Source organism: Geotrypetes seraphini, chromosome 1, assembly GCF_902459505.1.
Source record: "Geotrypetes seraphini chromosome 1, aGeoSer1.1, whole genome shotgun sequence".
Classification (NCBI taxonomy): Eukaryota; Metazoa; Chordata; class Amphibia; order Gymnophiona; family Dermophiidae; genus Geotrypetes; species Geotrypetes seraphini.
In genome coordinates, this window is record NC_047084.1 from 159179192 (window position 1) to 159201172 (window position 21981).

At 42.2% G+C, this 21981-nt stretch overlaps 1 protein-coding gene across 7 annotated transcripts in view; it reads right to left on the bottom strand.

Annotated features, from left to right (window-relative positions):
* Window positions 1–21981, bottom strand: part of LRBA (LPS responsive beige-like anchor protein) — a 1301884-nt gene that overhangs the window by 951718 nt on the left and 328185 nt on the right. For 5 of the 7 annotated variants that reach the window (XM_033940548.1, XM_033940593.1, XM_033940577.1 and 2 more), the window contains exons 33-34: window positions 14164–14297; window positions 3205–3266 (exon numbers count right to left, since the gene is read on the bottom strand). In XM_033940548.1, coding sequence (XP_033796439.1) covers window positions 3205–3266; window positions 14164–14297 — 196 coding nt within the window. The remainder of the gene's footprint in view (window positions 1–3204; window positions 3267–14163; window positions 14298–21981) is intronic. The other 2 variants (XM_033940584.1, XM_033940558.1) reach the window with 1 other exon arrangement.

Consider the following 21981-nt stretch of genomic DNA (forward strand, 5'->3'; position numbering starts at 1 on the left):
GACCCCTGATACAGGCGCTTATGTTCAATGAAACACAATACTGTGTTGGGTCCAAGTTATTGAACGCCCCAGACTGAAATAAACAAGACTCTTCTTCATCTTACTGGCTCTTGTGGAGTGCGCATTGTCCGCTCCCACTGACTTTTTACCTGTTTTTATTTGGTTCACAGTGTAGAACCCCTAGCACAGTGAATACAGGCAGATAAAAAGTGAAGGGATTACACTGTGGGTCTGAGACACACAAAATCCTATTGTTCGCAGATGATATCCTGTTTATGTTGGCTAACCCTGAGTTCTCTCTCACATCTATTATATATATGCTACAGACCTATGGCCCTGTAATAGATTTTCAAATCAATATGAATAAGTCAGAGATACTGAATCTCACTTGTCCCTCTCAAAATGCAGATCCATTTCCAGCAGAATTTTCCCTTTAAATGGGCAAGACATAGTATTAGGAACTTGGGAATTAATATTTTTAAAAGCCTACTGATTTCATTAAATTTCACACCGCTAAAGAACTGTTCTCTGAACTGGAACATTAGGAGGTATTAAATCCATCCTGGTTAGGACATATATATGTTCTTATGTTCTTAAAAGTGATAGTACTCCCTATGTTAATATATTTATTCATAGCTTAACCACATTGATTTTTTTAAGACTTAACACGTATGGCATTTCACTTTATACAGTATAGAGGCCTAAGCCACCTAGGGTAAAACATGCAGTCCTATACTAGTCTCAACAACTGGGGAATATGGGGTATTGGTGTTTAAAACAAGCAGAAGTGGTGTGACTGGAAGAAATCACAGATAAGTTTTTTTGCTTAATTTCGATAGTGCTTGGTGTTACTACACAAGAGTGTTTGCTTTTGGAACTGATGCTGACTGATCCTGTGGACTAATCAGTGCACAGACAATGTGATAGATTTGTAGAATATATCTTTGTGGAGTTTTTTTGAGCCCATGAAGCATTAACTGAGGCTTTTTTCTCCACAAACATTTATGGTAAGTTGAGCTGAATGCAATATACTGCAATTTTCTCCTATTCTGTATTGTACTACACAGTGGTCATTGGAGTGATCATAACTGTGTCAAGCATAATTTTCTTGTTTTTTCTTTGATATTTGAATTATGCTTTCTTTTGAGATATAGGAGTATGGGGGACCCCAATTTTGCATACTATCATATAGTAGCTCAACTAAAGATTATTTCTAAATGGATGCTAGTTGTTACAAAGCTATGGATAAGCACAGAGCAGAAACTAGTGGGGGGATGTCCTTCTTTGGGCCTTGCCATGGCTTCCATGTGAGGAGTTATCTTTGTATGTTAGAGCTTTGACTGTACTCTTGAAGGATTTTTTTCAATACTTGGTTAACAGTGTGTAAATCTTTCTTCCCCGAGAGGAAGTTTTTTTATCCACAGCAATTGGGTATGCTCCAAGATTTTCTCCTGGTACTATGGCCAATACATATAAAGCCTGGGCATGATCTTCATTGCACACATTAATTCAGGTATGGACAGAAGATAGGTGCCCTTCACAGAGCTGATGACTGAGTTTGGACTAGAATCCCAAGATCTTTTTAATCATCATCAGCTATGTAATTTTTTACATTGAAGAGCCAGTGAAGAACTCAATATGGCTGAAACAATGTTAGAATAGGCCCTTCAACCTGGGGCCATTCTCCAATTGCCTTTTACACAGCTCAGTGGGAGCGAGACCTACATCAATCATGATTTTTCAAAATGGGAAACCATTTTTCAGTATCTATTGAAAGTATCCATTTCTAGTAGAGCAATGGAGAATGGCTTTAAAATACTCTATAGATGGCATTAAACACAGCAAATTTACAGCTTCTCCACTATGTCAGTGACAATGTGGAAATCAGGGAAAATTTATCATATTTGGTTCATAAGAACATAAGCAATGCCTCCGCTGGGTCAAACCTGAGGTCCATCGTGCCCAGCAGTCCACTCACGCGGCAGCCCAACAGGTCCAGGACCTGTGCAGTAATCCTCTATCTATACCCTTCTATCCCCTTTTCCAGCAGGAAATTGTCCAATCCTTTCTTAAACCCCAGTACCGTACTCTGCCCTGTTACAGATGTTATAACAATTTGCCAAAGTGACAAATCCATACACTGCGGAGGTCTGTTTACTACATATTAAATTGTCCAATATACCATCATCACTTCATAAACTAGCCACACACTTGTTTATGTTTGGAAAACTTTAATTAGCAAGTTGGAAGCAAACACAAGTACCAACAATGGATACAGTACTTCATAAATTAGATTTTTATTATTTAATATCGACGATGACAGCACAGAAAAAGGGCTACTTGAAAAAATTTGGTAAAGTGTGAACACCAAGCACCAGTTGGGGACGTATTGAAATTTGACAGACTTTAAAGCTGGGGTATCCAACATTTTGGCTTCCCTGGGCCGCATTGGCAGAAAAAAAATGTTTCTGGGGCCGCACAAAAATGCAAACGCTGCAGCAAGACAGAGGAGGGAGTCGGCAAGACTGTAAACACCCGGGGACAGCAGAGGAAAACACTGCATCGCCCTCAACCAGGGCCGCACAAAAATACTTCACGGGGCCGCATGCGGCCCTTGGGCCACAGGTTGGACACCCCTGCTTTAAAGAATAAGTGACCAAACGTATGAAAGTTTCCCAGCAAACTGGGATAGGGGGTGTTATGTTTATTTGGGTGAAGAGAAGGAAATGGAGATTAGTTGGAAAGATAGCATAAAGGAGTGAAAGGTTATGTACAATGATTCTGCGTAGATTATTGGCACGTTTGTTAAATGGCTTTTGTAATTACTTGCTCATTTTGTAAAACATTGTGGTTGATGTGCTAATTCCTTTGCTATTGAAGATTTTGAATAAAACTAGAAAAGAGAAATGGAGAACACAGGGTTTTTTTTTTTAATAATACTTCAGCCCTACTCAAACTATGCTCTACCACGCCATCCATATGTAAAGAGAAGCCTTCTAAAACTATTTACATGTGCATGCAATATGCAATCTATATGTGAAAAGGACCATGAATTTGATATACTGTCTTTCTGTGGGTATAACCTAAGCAGTTTACATACTAGTGGGCTCACAATAAGTTTTTGTACCTGGGACAATTGAGAGTTAAGTCACTTGCCCAGGATCACATTTACACCACTTCTACTTAGTGTTGCCAACAACTCACCTGAGAACAGAGAAGCATGACCAACTCTACAACTGAGCTGCTCGATTTCATACATACTAGGCCTACAGAGAGAAATAAAGAAAGAAATATCAGCTCACAGCAGCTGCCAGTTTACTAATGCATTTGTATTTAGCTAAAATACTGAAGTATTTGATGTCAGTATGTGATGGCAGAATTTATTTTGCACAATGTCAAGAGGGTAAACAAAGTAGTTTGGCATTACAGAGCTTCCTTAATAAATAACTTGCAAACACCACTTGAAAATAAGATTGGATAAATAAAAATAAATGAATACAATGACAGGGTATCTTGTTCCCTTTGGCACTAAACGTGCCTTCCATTAAAGAAAAATAAATCATATATTTTTGTTTCATTTTACTAGTAGATATACACCCAGCATATGCTATATTGATCACCAATATCCACATTTCACTAGGTTGGAAAAGGAGAGTCATTACATATGCAGAGAAGGGAAATGGATCCATGACCTTTGCTTTCTCTGTCGGTCTCTCTCCCTTCAGCCCTCCAGCTATCAATCAAGTTTCCATTTTGTTTGATGGCAGCAGACTTCCCAAACACCCTTATTAGTACTTTGACCCTTGGCCCCATAGTAAACCTCAGCAGCAGTGCAAGCAGTTACTAGTAGAAATTTGATTGTTTCAAAATTAAATTTGATTGTTCTCTTCTCTTTCAGTAATAAAACTGGATGAAGCACTTTTGATTCTAACAGATTATATGATTTATTTGATTTCTTAATCATAAAAGAATCTTAAAGTTTATTTTAAAATAATGAAATAAGTTACCCAAAAATACTGGAAAGAAATACAAATAAAAGCACAAAACACATACATGCACAAGGTGGACAGAAAGCTACATACCAATACCAACAAGGTAAATATTTATCTTGTTCACCAAATGCAGATTAACAAATCAGTATGTTTATTTAACAGACAGAGACAACATTAGTACATTAGACCAGAGTTTGTTAGTGTCCAGCAAAAACCCTTTCTTCCAGTGTATAAACAGAGGGTTAAGATGTTAGTTGTTGGTTGTCCTACCTTGCACACTTTCTAAATACACAGTTTGGAACAAATGCCAAAGTATGGCTGCAAGTAACTAATTTTTGTTTTTTATTTTTTTATTTATTTATCATTTTAATGCATCCTATACAAGATGTTTAAAGAAATACAGAAATATATTATTCTCTTAGTCATATTACATACCAAGAATTGAAATTTAAACATCCATATAAATCATATAATACAGTCCACAACTTAAGGAGAAGAGACAAGATGAAAGTAAAACCCCTCGGGAAAGGGGAATATACAAAGGAAACTAAAAACTTTAAGAAATAGAGCAGTCAGATCTTACCTATCCAAAGTAACCTTAACCGCATTATTAACCTGTATCATTCGGACTGTGTAGAGATTCCTTTACCTTCAAGGAAAAAACCTAATTGGGAAGGTTCGAAAAATATATATTTACTTCCTTGATAGGAAATAAAACATTTACAAGGAAATCGCAACTGGAAACTTGCCCCCAAAGCAATCACCTTTGATCTATGTAACAGAAATTCTTTCCTTCTGGACTGCGTCCACCTTGAAACATCAGGAAATATATATACCCTTTCCCCCAAATAGGAAATCTGCTTTAAATTGAAATATAATTTCAGCAACATTTCTTTATCTTGAAGAAATACCAACGAGACCAATAAAGTTGCTCTTCCCTGAATTTCAATGTCAGAAGATTGCAGAATATCAGAAACATCTAATTGAACATTTTCATCTGCTGTAGCTTTTTCTTTCTGCACTTGTTTTATATAGTAAATTCTTTGTATCGGGGGAAGACTTACTTCAGGTACATTTAAGACATTCAACATAAAGTTCTTAAAGAGTTCTTTAGGAGACATAAACTTGGCAACCGGAAAATTAAGAATCCTCAAATTTAAATTTTTCTGCTGATTTTCCAGGTTTTCAATCTTCCTCAAAATCATCATTTTTTCTGTTGTTTGTTTGGTAATTAGATTCTTAGTCTCTGTTGTTGCTTTATCTAAGTTTTTTAATTCCACTTGGTGTTGCTGAGTAATAGTCTCTAAGGAGCTTATCCTGGAGGTAGAATTCTGGGTCATAGTAACAAAGTTAGAACATACCAGGTGAAGATTCTCAATTGCAGTCCAAATGGAGTCCAGAGTAACAGCCTGTGGTTTTACCAACGGTCCAAGGAGGGGGACACCAGCCGACCCAAGCACGGCTCCTGCTCCAGCGATGGAAGTCTGGGCTCCTGCCACCTCCCCACCGCCGGTCACCGTCGGCTCCTCTCCCCCAGAACGCTGCCTCTCCAACGTCGAGGTCAGCGTGTCTGCTGCATGTTCCACTTCCGGGTCAACTTCGGAGAGAGAGCAAGCCTCACCCCACACTCCGGGGGAGCCCTCCCGCCAGCTCCGCTGCAGCGAAGATTCTCCGGGATTGGGAGGGGTATGCGGTCCTCGCGGGCTCAACGAGAGCGACATCTCGCCGTCCAAGCTATGGATTCCTGGTTCCACAGCAGCGGAAACGCCCGACATGGAAGAGGGGACTGTGAATGCTGTTATCACAGTCTGCCTCGGCGTCGAGAAGCCCGGGGTAGGTGGAGGGATACCCCTCGGTTTCCCTCTTCTTTTAGGCATGAAATTGTCGTTTTTAAAAGTAGAATAAAGAAATTTTTCCTTTCAAGACGGGAGTGCTTCTCTCAGCGTCCTGCTCCTGACGCCATCTTGTCTCACTAATTTTTGTTTAAACATTTTGCATGTTCCTAGTTTCAGTATTTCTTTTGAATTTGCTGATTACTTGCAACACATTATTTAGTTAACATAGTAACATAGTAAATGATGACAGATAAAGACATGTGTGGTCCATCCAGTCTGCCCAACAGTCATTTTCATTCTCAAGGCAATGTTGAAGCAACAGACCAGTAATTATTAATTTTACTTGCTAAGTTCCAGTGTAAGATGTCTTCCCCTCCTCCCAAGATAGGAAGATCTGTACTTAGACAATTTGAATCCCTCATGAAGGAAGGGAAGAAACTGAGAAAGGTGGTGGAAAGCGGACAAATCCACGAGAATGGGAGATACATTGATGAAATGTTTCATGAGGCATCAAAAATTTCCATCTGAGGGGAAGAAGAGGCCATGCTGAGGAGGACAGCTGAGCTCAAGTTACGGGACTCTGCAGGATCAATACTGTGATTCCACCTGCCCTTGTATAAAAAAAAAACTGATGTGCAGCCCTAAAAGTACAGGAGATTAAAACATCCCAGAGGAGGAAGGACCAAAGTTGCTGGATCAGTGACCACTAGGTGAAGGTAGTGGTGGTTGGCCATTCCCCTTCCGAGGGGTACAGAGGCATCCATCTGCAAACCATATTTGATGTCCCAGGAGGTGTGTTTGCCTGGTGCCAAAATTCAAGATGTTACAGAGAACCTGCCAAGACTCATCAAGCCTAATGACCATTATCTGATGCTGCTCATCTATGTTGGCACTAATGATACTGCTAGATATCTATCAGAACGTATCAAAAGTGACTTTGAGGCTCTGGGAGAGAAAGTGAAGCAGTCAGGTGTGTAAGCGGTGTTCTCATCAAGCCTCCCTGCCGAGGCAGAGAAACTTGCATCCTGGAGATGATACCATCTGTGTAGCCATTCATTCATCGAGAGAATTTGGCTTCCTGGACCATGGGATGATTTTCCAAGGGTTGCTGAGCAGAGATGGTTTGCATCTATCAAAGAAAGGAAGAAGTGTCTTCAGCAGCAGACTGGCTAACCTACAGGGTTTTAAACTAGAATCGTTGGTGCAGGGTGATCAAAGCCCCAGGTAAGTATAAGCCCTCAAAGTAAGTGAATTATTAAATACCTCTGCACAAATGGGAAAAGGGGCAATGTCTGGAAAGCAGTATATACTAATGCTCAAAGTATGGGAAACAAGGTTCTAGATCTAGGGGCTGAGATGGAAGAGGCTGCGTTGGATTTAAATGTGATCACGGAGATCTGGTTCAGGGAGAACCATAACTAGGATATTGTTATACTGGGCTATAACCTATTCAGGAAAGACAAAGTAGGAAGAAAAGGAGGTGGGAGGGGGAATAGTGTTATATACTACATATAATATTAAAACCACACAATTGCAGGATCTACTGTGCAAAGAAGAAGCACCATGGGCCAAACTGGAAAGAGAGAATGGAAAATGGAGAAGACTTTCTGCCTCAAAACTGTTCTTGAAGTGATCCAAAACTGGTGATATTCCGGCTGTCAATCGGTCCAGCACAGGCTGTGAGCTTAACCCCACTCCCAAATCCTTACAACACGATGGGGGGAGATAAAAACGCAGCCAGTTCCCCTAAGGGACTAAGGGATTAACACAGGGGCCTCACAGCCTGCACTCAAGCCTCTAATAAATCAGAGGCTTGAGCTTGCTCCCAGGAGAATGGACCCCAAGCTTCAAACATGCACAAAGCAAGCTGGCTCAGTAGGTACACACAGGGGTTGCCCTGCAAGCTGCAGGCCATCCTTGTGAGTCTGCGTCCTCTGCCAGGCAGCATTGCCCCACATGTGGGGACTTCTGGGCACCAAATTCTAATGAATCAGATGAGAAAAAAAAAACCTGAAAATAACAAAAAAAACAGACAGAACACACCTCAACTCGCTTGCCAAAGGAAACACTGAAGAGGGCACTATACTCCAATGATGAAGAAGGAGTTGAAAGATGTGATTGACATCCTTCTGCAAGCAACTCGTAACCAGGGTATAATCACCTACAGTAAAGACTCCCATATCTTTACAACAAAACTAGCTTTTCTTTCAAATTTGCATTACGTATGTATACAATTACAGGTTGCTTATATCTACAACAATTATGTGGGGCCAAAATATGCCAGTATTTCTTTATAATTGAGTGTTAAGTGCCATTTCAAGGTACAAATAATGTGCAGTTTGTGTTTAGCAATTTGATGTATCAGAAGAGAATCTCTATTCGCAGAGCGAGCTTTCTATAAACTTTCAAAAAATACTCTTCTTGGGGTATCCTCTTTGTATAAACCTTGAAGATAAGATTCTAGTCTATACTTCAAAGTTCCTGAAATCAGTCAGTACATAATCTAAGTAATCACAGAAACTGAATGGCACAATTTTTTTACAGCTTTTATTTTGAAAACTCGAAGTGTAAATAAGAATTTCAGTCTGTAGGTTTTTTGTAAAGTGTACTAACAAAGCAATAATCTGACTTTTGAATCATGATTTCAAGAAATGGAACCTGTTTTTTATGGTATTGAATTTTCAATTTCAAATGAAGGTCCAAGCTACCAAGCCAATCGTAGAACTACAATAGCTTGTCAATATAACCTTTCCATAGAATAAATATATCATCTATATATCACTTATAGATTTTAACTATCTTCACTGTTTGGACTTTCTTTTAAGAAAGACTTCAAAATTGGTGAAATAAAGAAACATAGAAATATGACGGCAGATAAAGGCCAAATGGACCATCTAGTTTTTCCATCCGCAGTAGCCATCATCTCTTTCTCTCTCTGAGAAAAACCATGTGCCTATCCCAGGCCCTCTTGAATTCAGACACAGTCACTGTTTCTTCCACCTCTTCTGGGAGACTCTTCCACACATCTACCACCTTTTCCTCAGATTACTCCTGAGCCTATCACCTCTTAACTTCATCCTATGCCTTCTCATTGCACAGTTTCCTTTCAAAGGAAACTTGACTCATGCACGTTTATATTATGTAGGTATTTAAACATCTCTATCATACCTCCCCCTCTTCCGCCTTTCCTCCAAAGTATACAGATTGAGATATTTAGGTCTATCCATATAAGCCTTATCACGAAGACCACACACCATTTTAGTAGCCTTCCTCTGGACCAACTCCATCCTGTTTATATCTTTTTAAAGGTGCGGCCTCCAGAATTGTACACAATGTTCTAAATGAGCTCTCACCAGAGTCTTATACAGAGGCATCAATACCTTCTTTCTCCTACTGGCCATACCTCTCACTATGCAACCAAGCATCCTTCTAGCTTTCACTGTCACCTTTTCAACCTATTTGGCCACCTTAAGATCATCATATACAATCACTCCCAAGTCCCGCTCTTCCGTCGTGTAAATAAGTTTTTCACCCTCTAAACTGTACCTTCCCCTTGGGTTTTTGCAGCCCAAATGCATGACCTTGCATTTCTTAGCATTAAATTTTAAATGCCAAATTTCAGACCATTTTTCAAGCTTCGCCAGGTCTTTCTTCATGTTATTCACACCATCGAGTGTCTACTCTATTGCAGATTTTTATATCATCCGCAAAGTGGCAAATCTTACCAGACAACCCTTCAGCAATATCATTTATAAAAATGTTAAAAATAACAGGCCCAAGAACAGAACCTTGAGGCACACCACTGGTAACATCCCTTTCCTTAGAGCGATCTCCATTGGTCATTACCCTCTGTTACCTTCCACTCAACCAGTTCCTGACCCAGACTGTCACTTTGGGACCCATCCCTAGGGCATTCAGTTTATTTATCAGACGTCTGTGTGGAACACCACCAAAGGCTTTGCTAAAATCTAAATACACCACATTTAGTACACATCCTCTATCTAATTCTCTGGTCACACAGTCAAAGAAATTGATCAAATTTGTCTGACAAGACCTACTTCTAGTGAATCCATGTTGCCTCCACTGCTGTAATCCACAGATTCTAGAAACTTCACCATTCTCTGTTTTAAAAGTGTTTCAAATAATTTGTTAACCACAGAAGTCAGACTTACCAGCTTGTAATTCCCTACTTCTTCCTTATTTCCACTTTTGTGGCGAGGGACCACATCTGCCCTTCGCCAGTCCTCCGGTACCACTTCCGACTCTAGAAACTCATTTAAAAGGTCAGTCAGCGGAGCCACCAGAACTTCCCTAGGTTCCTTCAGCACCCTCAGATATACACCATCTGGCCCCATCGCTTTGTCTACCTTTATTTTAGCTAGCTCCCCACGAACACAACTCTCTGAAAATCGATCAGGGACTATTACTCCTCCATCCCTGTTCATGTTTGTCTTCTGCGGTCCCGCTCCCAGTGCTTCAGTCGTGAACACAGAACAGAAATATTTGTTAAGCATTTCAGTCTTTTCTTTATCAACTTCTACATATTCCTCCCCTTCACCTTTGAGTCTCACAATGCCACTTTTCCACTTCTTCCTATCACTAATATATCTAAAAATTGTATTGTCTCCCTATTTTAAGGTGTCAGCTATTTTTGCTTCCATTTGCATCTTTGCTTTTCTAACTACATGACCAATCTCTAAGCTTTTCCAGATATTTTTGCCTGTCTTCCTCTTTCTGCAATCTTTTGTAGTTTATAACCTCTTATTCCTTACCTTCTCAGCTACTACTTTTGAGAACCAAAGCAGCCTTCTTTTACTCTTACTTTTACTTACTTGCCTCACAAAAAGTTTGTCGCCCTTACAATCGCTCCTTTCAGTTTTGTCCACCGCATTTCCATTCTTTCCAGACGTTCCCACCCAGACAATTCCTTGACGTAAACCCCCAACCTAACAAAGTTAGGTTTTTAAAGTCTAGAACCTTTGTTTTGAATGAGCCCTCTCTATACTCATCTTAATATTAAACCGTACCATGCAGTGATCACTGGATGCCAGATGATCACCTACTGTAACATCAGAAACACTTTCCCCTTTTGTAAGCACTAAGTCCAGTATGGCCCCATCCTGCATGGGTTCCATTACCAACTGCTGGAACAGTTCTCCTTGTAGAGAATCTAGGATCTCCCTACTTCTAGAAGACCCCATAATAGGGATACACCAATCAACATCAGGCATGTTAAAATAACCTATTAGCAAGACTTCCCCTTTTTAGAGATATTCTGAATGTCTACTATTAAATCTCTATCTACTTCTTCTGTCTGTGAAGGAGGCCTGTATATCACACCAATGTAAATTGTGTGGCTTTAATATGATCTTTAACATATAGCGCAATTCCCCCTCCTTTCTTCCTACCTTGTCTTTCCTGAACAGATTATAACCCGGTATAACTACATCCCAGTCATGGTTCTCCGTGAACCACGTCTCCATGATCACCACTATATCCAACTCCTCTTCTTCCATCACAGCTTCTAGATCCAGAATCTTATTTCCATACTTTGGGAGGATTGGTTTTTCACTCAGTCAAAAAAATTACAAAGACTTGGGGATACTCGATGAAGTTACAGGGAAATACTTTTAAAACTAATAGGAGGAAATTTTTTTTTCACTCAGAGAACGTGTTGCGAGAGGATGTGGTAAGAGCGGATAGTGTAGCTGGTTTTAAGAAAGATTTGATCAAGTTCCAGGAGGAAAAGTCCATAGTCTGTTACTGAGAAAGACATGGGGGAAGCCACTGCTTGCCCTGTGTCAGTGGCATGGAATATTGCTACTCCTTGGGTTTTGGCCAGGTACTAGTGATCTGGATTGGCCACCGTGAGAACGGGCTACTGGGCTCAATGGACCATTGGTCTGACTCAGGTAAGGCTATTCTTATGTTCTTATGCTTTCCAGATATTGCCCCCTTTTCCCATCTGTGTAGAAGTATTCAGTGATTTACTTACCTGAGGGCTTATACTCACCAGGGAGCATTGATCACCCTGCCCCATCACTTCTAGTGGTCCAGGAAGCCAAAACGCTCTTGACGACACCATCCACTTGAATATTGTGTTCAGTTCTGGTCTCCTTATCTCAAAAAAAAAACTACAGCAGCACTACTAAAGGTTCAAAGAAGAGCAGCCAAGATAACAAAGGGGATGGAACTCCTCTCGAATGAGGAAAAACTAAAGAGATTAGGGCTCTTCAGCTTGAAAAAGAGATGGCTGAGGGGAGATATGATCAAAGTCTACAAAATCCTGAGTGGTGTAAAATGGGTACAAGTGGATCAATTTTTTACTGCATCAAGATATGAACATAAGAATATAGCAGTGCCTCTGCTGTGTCAGACCAGAGGTCCATCAAGCCCAGAAGTCCGCTCACGCGGTGGCCCATCAGGTCCAGGACCTGTATAGTAATCCTCTATCTATACCCTTCTATCCCCTTTTCCTTCAGGAAATTATCTAATCCCTTCTTGAACCCTAAAACCGTACTCTGTCCTATCACACCCTCTGGATGCGCATTCCAGGTATCCACCACCCTTTGGGTGAAGAACTTCCTAGCATTGGTTCTAAATCTGTCCCCTCTTAATTTTTCCAAATGCCCTCTCATTCTTGTAGTTTTTGAATGTTTGAAGAATCTGTCCCTCTCCACTTTCTCAATGCCCTTCATGATCCTGTAAGTCTCTATCATGTCCCCTCTAAGTCTCCACTTCTCCAGGGAAAAGAGCCCCAGTTTCTCTAATCTTTCAGCATATGAAAGGTTTTCCATACCTTTTTTCAATCGTGTCGCTCTTTTCTGAACCCTCTCGAGTATCGCCATATCCTTCTTAAGGTACGGTGACCAATATTGGATGCAGTACAAAGACGAGGGAACACTCGTTACAGTGTAATACTTTTAAAACCAATAGGAGGAAATATTTTATCACTCAGAGAATAGTTAAGCTCTGGAATGTTTTGCCAGAGGATGTGGTAAGAGTGGTTAGAGTAGCTGGGTTTAAAAAAGGTTTGGACAAGTTCCTGGAGGAAATGGCCATAAACTGCTAGTTAGACAGACATGGGAGAAGCCACTGCTTGCCCTGGATTGGTGGCATGGAATGCTGCTACTATATGTGTTTTTGTATCAAAATTTCTGATCCCATCATACAGGCTGGGGAGCTGTATCAACAGCTTGAGCAGGATGTTACTTATATTGTATGGATATAGAGAGAGGTTGGTCACATCTGTGTGTTTAAATATTTTTCTTGGGTTTTTGCCACGTACTTGTGACTTGGATTGACCTCCATGAAGATGGGATACTGGTCTAGACAGACCATTGGTCTGATCCAGTAAGGCTATTCTTATGTTCCTATGTCCCTCAAAAACAAAAATAATGTTGTGTTAATGCTATTGTAAATAATGTGAGAATAAAAAAAACAGGCACCCTGCAATATGTCTCTCTCTTCTTAAGTTTAGTTTCAATGATGGCTAAGCCTTCTAAATACAGAATGTTGGTATAAAGTGACTCAGCGTCTAATGTAACAAGTAATGTGTCTATTAAATCTCCATCATAATCTGCTAGTATGTTGATGTGTGTAGAATATCTAACATTAAGATGTAATTTTTGATAGAGAGAAAAAAAAAATCAACAAATTTAGACAAGGGTTTTAAAACTGAACCATTTCCTGAAAGTATCAGCCTGCCAGGGGGATCAACAACAAATGTGTATTTTCTGCAGAATATAAATTATAGGGATAGTGGATGTTTTTTTACAATAAGAAAATCTCTTTCCTTTAGAGTAATATAACCAGCGTTATATGCAAACTGTACAATTTGTTGAATCTCACTCTGTAGGGTCTTCAGCCAACACAGAGTAGTATGAAGGGTCATAAATTTGCCTTTCAATCTCAACATACTTAATTCTGTCCCATGATAACTCCACAGCTCTTGTACATGGATTTGATCACCAATTCAAATTTTTTAGGAAGAGAAATCATTGCTTGATGCTCTTCTCTAGTCAAATTGAAAAATTGTTTCTTTAGTTTTCTTCATGGTCTTTTCTCTTTTAAAGCACATTGGTAAAAAGCTGCAATTAAATGTTTCTTCATCTCCTCCACTGTTTTGTCTGTTTTTGGATCTGCGGTGGATTTGTCTTCTGTTTAGTGCTGATCTACATTATAATCACTCATCTACAGCATTACATGATGCATTGTATTTTCTATCTCTTATATAGATTTGTGGTCACTTTGTATTTTGTATGATTCATGTTTTTTGTGATAAAATTTTACAAATAAAAATGGAAATAGAAAAAAAAACTTTAAAAGCAACTTACTTGTACCTTCTATCAGCAATTCTTGCCCATGGCTGCCCAACAGAGTTCGAGAAAGGAAAGGAGCAAAATCCACAAAAATCTCTCTCAACAGAGGAGCAACCTTTTCTAAAGCATGTTCAAGCCTTTCTGTAATGCTGAATTTAAAAACACATGTTAGCCTGAAATATAGAACACTGAAAAATAAAACTAAGATTTTAGAAAGCACATGATATTTTTACATAAAAGATATTCTTTTTTTCATTTACAAAATTAAACAATTTCTTTAATGGCTCTGAAATCTTATCCTGCCTATTACAAAAAATAAAGAGAAGAATAAGGGAGTCAACTAAAGCTGATAAACAAATCAGCATTTTCCAAAACAAAGCTGATTATCAATAACAGAATCAACAATAAAATATTTGTCTTTAAATAGAATCCCAGTGAGGAAAAAAAAGTAAAGAAAGCTCACAAAGTTCTAAGAGCCTACATGTTATATGTCTGTATGTACGTGTGTATGGGAGTTGGTGGGGGGGGAAAACTTCTCAAATCTGCATCCTGTGGGACTATATCAGCTGTGTGGGCACAGTGTTTCCTGAGCATCCCCAATATAGAACAAGCTCCTTCACCGTATGCAAGGAGGGGTAATCTATGTTGTGTTTAGCAATTCAAATCATTTTGTGAAGTTGGCACCTATAAACCTCAATTTCATATAAAGCTTTAAAATAGATTTCAATTATCCAATGTAACCTCAAAGCATGCTAGGGAGCTAAAGGACTGTTTTATGGAGCAGCTGGTTCAGAACCAAGAAGAGGGGAGTGCATGATTTGGTGGAGGTAATGCTGCTGGAGGCCGCTTGGTAATATGATTAGATTTAATATAATCTCTAGAGTAAAGACACATAGGAAATCCAACATGTTAGTATTTAACTTTCAAAAAGGAGACTGACAAAATAAGAGTGCATTAAAAAAAAAAATAAGAGGAACAACTTCAAAGATCAAAAATGTATCATGCTTGGATGTTATTCAAAAATACCATTCTGGAAGCCCAGCCCAGATATATTTCACATATTAAAAAAGGAGGAAGGAAAGCTAAATGACAGCTAGCATGATTACAAGTGAAGTGAACGAAGCTAATAGAGCTAAATGAAAATCCTTCAGAAAACACAAGGAAAATAATAGTCTTATATCAAAAAACCACTACTGACTAACCCATGCCATCTTACTTCCAACATATTACAGTCAAACCTCGGTTTACGAGTGCACCGGTTTGCGAGTGTTTTGCAAGACGAGCAAAACATTCGCAAAATCGGCACCTCGGAAACAGAGTTTGACTCTGTTTACGAGCGCCACCTCCCTGCGATCCAGCATCCCCCCCCCCCCCCGCGATCCTACATCCCCCCCCAAGCACCGCAATGACATCGCTTACCCTAATTGGGCACCGGCACCAATGCACAGAAGGTGCCGGTGCCCAAAGATCCTCCCTCTTCTGGCCTGGGCTGTGCTGGGTGGTGCGACAGAGATCCTCCCTATTCCCTGTGCTGGGCTGGACTGGGCTTTGAGCATTTGCGCATGCTCAAAGCCTTCTGGTCTCGCTCTCTCTATATGTATATGTATGTATATATACACACACACACACACACACAGGCTTAAAATGTTTATTTGCAATGCCCTAGGCTCATAAAATTACAAAAAGTCATGTTCTGCTTTGAGCGGGAAGATGCAGGGAAGAAAATTAAGACTGCGGGGATGGGTAAGGACGAGATGAAAAATGTACTTCACTGCAGGTACAGGGATGAATTTTTGTCCCCGCAACACGTGGTGCCCTCTCATCTGAGAAAATTGTTAAGACCCTTGAGGACAGTATGGCAGGATTTAACTAAATACTAGAGAATGAATACTAGGATGTTAGGGCTAGATTCACTAAACAGTCTGATTGTGTCCCAACCGGTTTGCGATTGTTCCCCGACCCCAACCCGATTCACTAACCTTCCGCCCGATCCAATCATGCAAATGAGGGGAAACGGCATGCAAAGTAGGAAGGGCCTTGATTCACTAAAGAGAAGAAGGACTGGCCAATCCAAACTGAAGCGACTGCTCAGGACCTTGCCGACTGTCCTGCTTTCTGCTGCCCTGAAATCCCAGCCCTGCAACTCTGAAACCATAAAAATAAAACATCTCCCTTGTGCAAAAAAGCGCCCTGCTCTCTGCCACCCCGCCTTTCTACAAGCCCATGTTTTTAACCTGCAGTTTTAACTCATGGGTTTAAAGCAGGGCTCCACTATAGCGTTGTCGTTTTTGTTCACCAGTCTGATTTTTGGGCTAGATGGTTTGTGGGGCAAGTGAGTGCAGCCACCCCCCCCCCCTTTGTTTTGACCGCGAGCTGAGCAAGCTTTGCAAACGCATGCACGGATCACTTTTCCAGAAAGAGAGGATGGTCTGCGCATGTGTCTGGATCGCTTGTGGGCGTGTGTCTGACCAGATCATTTGCATAGGGACTCTTTAGTGAATCGGTCGCCCAGCAAGACTCGGCCACGGATCGCACACAGATCTCCCAAAAAAAGGAGGTTAGTGAATCTAGGCTCTAATTCTTTTATCAATTCAAGGCAATGCCATGTTTACACCAGGGATGGAGAATAGGACTTTTTGCGATTGGAAGCAGAAGGGTGTTGTCAGTTTAGACGCAGGGATTTCAAAGTCTCTCCTTGAGGGCCGCAATTCAGTCGGGTTTTCTGGATTTCCCCAATGAATATGCATTGAAAGCAGTGCATGCACATAGATCTCATGCATATTCATTGTGGAAATTCTGAAAACCCGTCTGGACTGCGGCCCTCAAGGAGGGACTTTGAGACCCCTGGTTTAGAGCAAGTGTTACATCCGGATGGCTCCATATGCTTTTTGAACTTATGTTTGGTTCTTTTAACAGTATAAGAGACATTTTTGCTTATAACCAATTGGCACATTACAAAGCATTATTGGACAGATCATCATTGAGGGAAAGTCACAGTCTAAAAACTGCTCATTATGGACAAAGACCTCATCTGATACCTTAATGGTGTCTAGTTTTCATAAAACATTGTTAAGCTCATATACCCCTAAAAACATAAGCATTTTATAAGAACGATGGTGTGCAGATCTGTACAAGCAACCTATGACTTTAGACCTACTGAAATATACTGCCAGAATACCAGACATAATACCAAATGTGGATCTTCGAGAACATAAATTTTGAATTATACATTGAGCATAAGTTCAGATTTTTCCACAAAAGTGGAAGTAAGGAAGTAGTAGGGAATTACAGGCCAGTAAGCAAATTAATGGAAACGCTTTAAAACAGAGAATGGTCAAGTTTCTGGAATACTGTGGATTACAGGACTGGAAGCAACATGGATTCACTAGAGGTAGGTCTTGTCAGACAAATCTGTTCAATTTCTTTGACTGGGTGACCAGAGAATTCGATAGAAAATGTGTGCTAAATGTGGTGTATTTTGATTTTAGCAAAGCTTTTGACGGAGTTCCACATAGACGTCTGATAAATAAACTGAATGCCCTTGGGATGGGTCCCAAAGTGATGTGCTGGGTCAGGAACTGGGTTGAGTGGAATGTGACAGAGGATAGTGATTAATGGAGATCAGTCTGAGCAAAGGGATGTTACTAGTGTGCCTCTAGGGTCTGTTCTTGGGCCTGTTCTTTTTATCATTTTTATAAATGATACTGCTGAAGGGTTGTCTGGTAAGATTTGCCTCTTTGTGGATGATACCAAAATCTGCAATAGAGTAAACACACCAGATGGTGTGAACAACATGAGGAAAGACCTGGCGAAGCTTGAAGAATGGTCTGAAAATTGGCAGCTAAAATTTAATGTTAAGAAATGCAAGGTCATGCATTTGGGTTGCAAAAACCCAAGGGGACGGTACAGTTTAGGGGCTGAAGAACTTATGTGCACAACAGAAGAGCGGGACTTGAGTATGATTGTATATGATGATCTTAAGCTGGCCAAACAGGTTGAAAAGGTGACGGCAAAAGCTAGAAGGATGCTAGGTTGCATAGGGAGAGCTATGGCTAATAGGAAAAAGACCTCATTTAGAATATTGTGTACAATTCTGGAGGCCGCACCTTCACAAAGATATAAAAAGGATGGAGTCGGTCCAGAGGAAGGCTACTAAAATGGTGTGCGGTCTTTGTGATAAGGCGTATGGGGACAGACTTAAAGATCTGAATCTGTATATTTTGGAGGAAAGGCGGGAGAGGGGAGATATGATTATCTCTTTCTCTTTCTGAGAGATCACACGTGCCTATCCCAGGCCCTCTTGAATTCAGACACAGTCTCTGTTTCCACCACGTCTTCCAGGAGACTGTTCCTTGCGTCTACCACTCTTTCCGTAAAAAAGTATTTCCTCAGATTACTCCTGAGCATATCACCTCTTAACTTCATCCTATGCCCTCTCATTGCAGAGTTTCCTTTCAAATGAAAGAGACTCGACTCATGCACATTTATATTATGTAGGTATTTAAACGTCTCTATGGTTACTGTGGATGGGCAGACTAGATGAGCCATTTGGCTTTTATCTGTTGTCATGTTTCTATGTTTCATATGGTAAAATTATGGTCATACCTGTTAATTTTCTTTCCTTTAGAAGCAGCAGATGAATCCAGAGACTAGTGGGTATAGCTCACATCGACCAGCAGGTGGAGATAGAGAACTGATTAACAGTTGGCCTTAAAGGCTGGTGTTCCTTCAGTTAATTCAGTTATGCACTTTGCCCAAGCATCCCGAAAGGAGAATGAGCAGCCACAAACTCCATTCCAGTAAAAACTTTGTCTTTCTCTTCTGAATACCATTGATATTTTTCTCTTTTTTTTTTTTTTTTTTTTTTTTTTTAATTCAATTGAAATTTTTTCTTTTTTTTTTTTTTTTTTTTTTCAGTTATGAAAGAATACACTTACCAACTATCGCCCCGGCTACCCTAATGACATAAACCCCCTACACCCAGCCCGTGCATTTGGGGAGGGGCTCTGGATTCATCTGCTGCTTCTAAAGGAAAGAAAATTAACAGGTATGACCATAATTTTACCTTCCATAGCAAAGCAGCAGATGAATCCAGAGACTAGTGGGATGTAGCAAAGCAAACTCAAACTGGGTGGGACGCCGATGCCGCCTCTGCCAGCACTGCTGCGCCAAAACTCGCCTCTGAACGGGCCGCTACATCTAACCGATAATGCTTTGAAAAAGTATTCCCTGACGACCAAGTGGCCGCCCGGCAAATCTCCTCTAATGACATCCCCCCGGACTCCGCCCAAGATGTAGCCAAAGCCCGAGTGGAATGAGCATGAAGATGCTCCGGTACCTTCTTCCCTGACAACACATACGCCGAAGCAATAGCGTCCTTGACCCAACGCGCAATGGACGCTTTAGACGCCGCCATCCCTTTGTTTTTCCCCGCAAACGCGATAAAGAGATGGTCCGACCGGCGAAAATCATTCGTCACTTCCAAATAATGGAGAAGCATACGGCGCACATCCAGTAGCCGTACCGACAAAAAACGCTTCCCCCAATCATCCTTCCTGAAGGATGGCAGGAACAAACTCTGGTTCACATGAAAGGACGAAACAACCTTAGGCAGGAAGGACGGCACCGTCCGCACCGTCACCCCAGTCTCCGAGAAACGCAAAAAGGGTTCCCTGCAAGAAAGTGCTTGCAGCTCCGATACTCGCCTTGCTGAAGCCATCGCCACTAAAAAAACTGTCTTTAGTGTGACATCTTTCAACGTGGCTGCTGACAGGGGCTCAAAAGGTGCCCCCTGCAATTTCCCAAGGACGAGCTTAAGGTTCCAAGTTGGACAAATTCGCTTAACCGGCGGCCTGATACGTTGAACCCCCTTGAGGAAACGCACCACGTCCGGCTGTGATGCGAGAGCCGAGCGAGCCACCCGGCCCCTGTAACAGGCAATGGCCGATACTTGAACCTTTAAAGAGTTATATGCTAACCCTTTCTCTACGCCCTCCTGCAGGAACGCAAGAATAGCCGGCAGAGAAGCATGGAAAGGCGCAACTCCGTGTCTTCCGCACCATGCCTCAAAGATTCTCCAGACCCTCGCATAGGAGGCTGACGTTGAAATCCTCTTAGCCTTAAGCAGGGTTGAAATCACCTGTTCTGAATAGCCCTTCTTCTTCAGCCTTGCCCTTTCAATAGCCAGGCCGTAAGACCAAAGCGGCCCGGATCGTCCATTAATATTGGACCCTGAGTTAGCAAGTCCGGAGTTACCTGGAACGCTACCTGCTCGCCTACCGACAGCAGCATCAGATCTGCGTACCACGGCCGCCGTGGCCAATCCGGAGCTACCAGGATTACTCTGCCTCGAAAGCGAGAGATGCGTTGCAACACCCGCCCTATCATGGGCCAAGGTGGGAATACATAAAGAAGGGAGTTCGGAGGCCACGGGAGAGCTAATGCGTCCACCCCCTCCGATCCCTGATCCTTGCGTCGGCTGAAGAACCGAGGCACCTTCGCATTGCGGGAAGAGGCCATGAGATCCATCTCTGGCAACCCCCAACGACGGACTAGCAGGCCGAACGCTCGACCCGACAACTCCCATTCCCCCGGATCGAGAAGAGTTCTGCTGAGGAAGTCCGCCTGCACGTTTTCGTGCCCTGCAATGTGTGCCGCCGATAGAAGCGGAACATGCATCTCTGCCCATCGAAACAAATGACTTGCCTCCTCGGCTAACTGCATGCTCCGGGTCCCCCCTTGCCGATTGACATACGCGACCGCCGTGACACTGTCCGACAAGATCCTGGTCGGTCTGTCGTGAACTCGGGCCTGAAACGCCCGCAGCGCTAACCTGATCGCTCTTAACTCCAGCAAGTTTATGGGCCATTGAGCCTCCTGGGAAGACCAAATTCCCTGCACTGACGTCTGCATGCAGTGGGCTCCCCAGCCCTGCAGGCTGGCATCCGTTGTCACTACCACCCGATCCGGTGTGGCCAACGGCATGCCCCTCCAAAGATGCAAGTCCTGGAGCCACCAGCGCATGCTGTGAGCTGCTCGAGGACTCCACTGGAGACGGACATTGTAGTTCAGAGAAGCTGGAGACCAGCGAGAGAGCAGAGACTGCTGTAAGGGCCTCATGTGGCTCCGGGCCCAGGGAACCACCTCCAGAGTCGCTACCATGGAGCCCAGCACCTGTACATAATCCCAAACGCGAGGTCTGGGTGACCCGAGCAGGAGGCGAATTTGAGCCTGCAATTTCTCCCCCCGATCTCGGGGTAGAAACACCTTCCCCAGAGCCGTATCGAACCTTACCCCCAGATGCACCAAAGACTGCGAAGGGGCCAAAACACTCTTGGGAAAGTTGACAATCCACCCCAACGACTGAAGGAGAGCGATCACTCTCTGCGTCACCGCCCGACTCTCCTGCCGGGAAGAGGCGCGTATCAACCAATCGTCCAAGTAAGGGTGTACCCGAATCCCTTCCTTGCGTAGAAAAGCGGCTACCACCACCATGACCTTGGAAAATGTGCGGGGGGCCGTCGCCAGGCCAAAGGGCATAGCCCGAAACTGAAAATGTTGGCCCAGAATCGCAAACCGCAGATACCGCTGGTGCGGAGGCCATATCGGAATATGGAGGTACGCCTCCTTGAGATCGAGAGACGTGAGGAACTCTCCTGGTCTCACCGCCGCAATCACCGAGCGCACCGTTTCCATTCGGAAATGGCGCACGCTGAGGAATCTGTTGACCCCTTTGAGATCCAGTACTGGTCTGAAGGACCCCCCCTTCTTGGGTACAATGAAGTACAGGGAATAGAAACCGCGGCCTACCTCTTCTGGGGGCACCGGTACCAC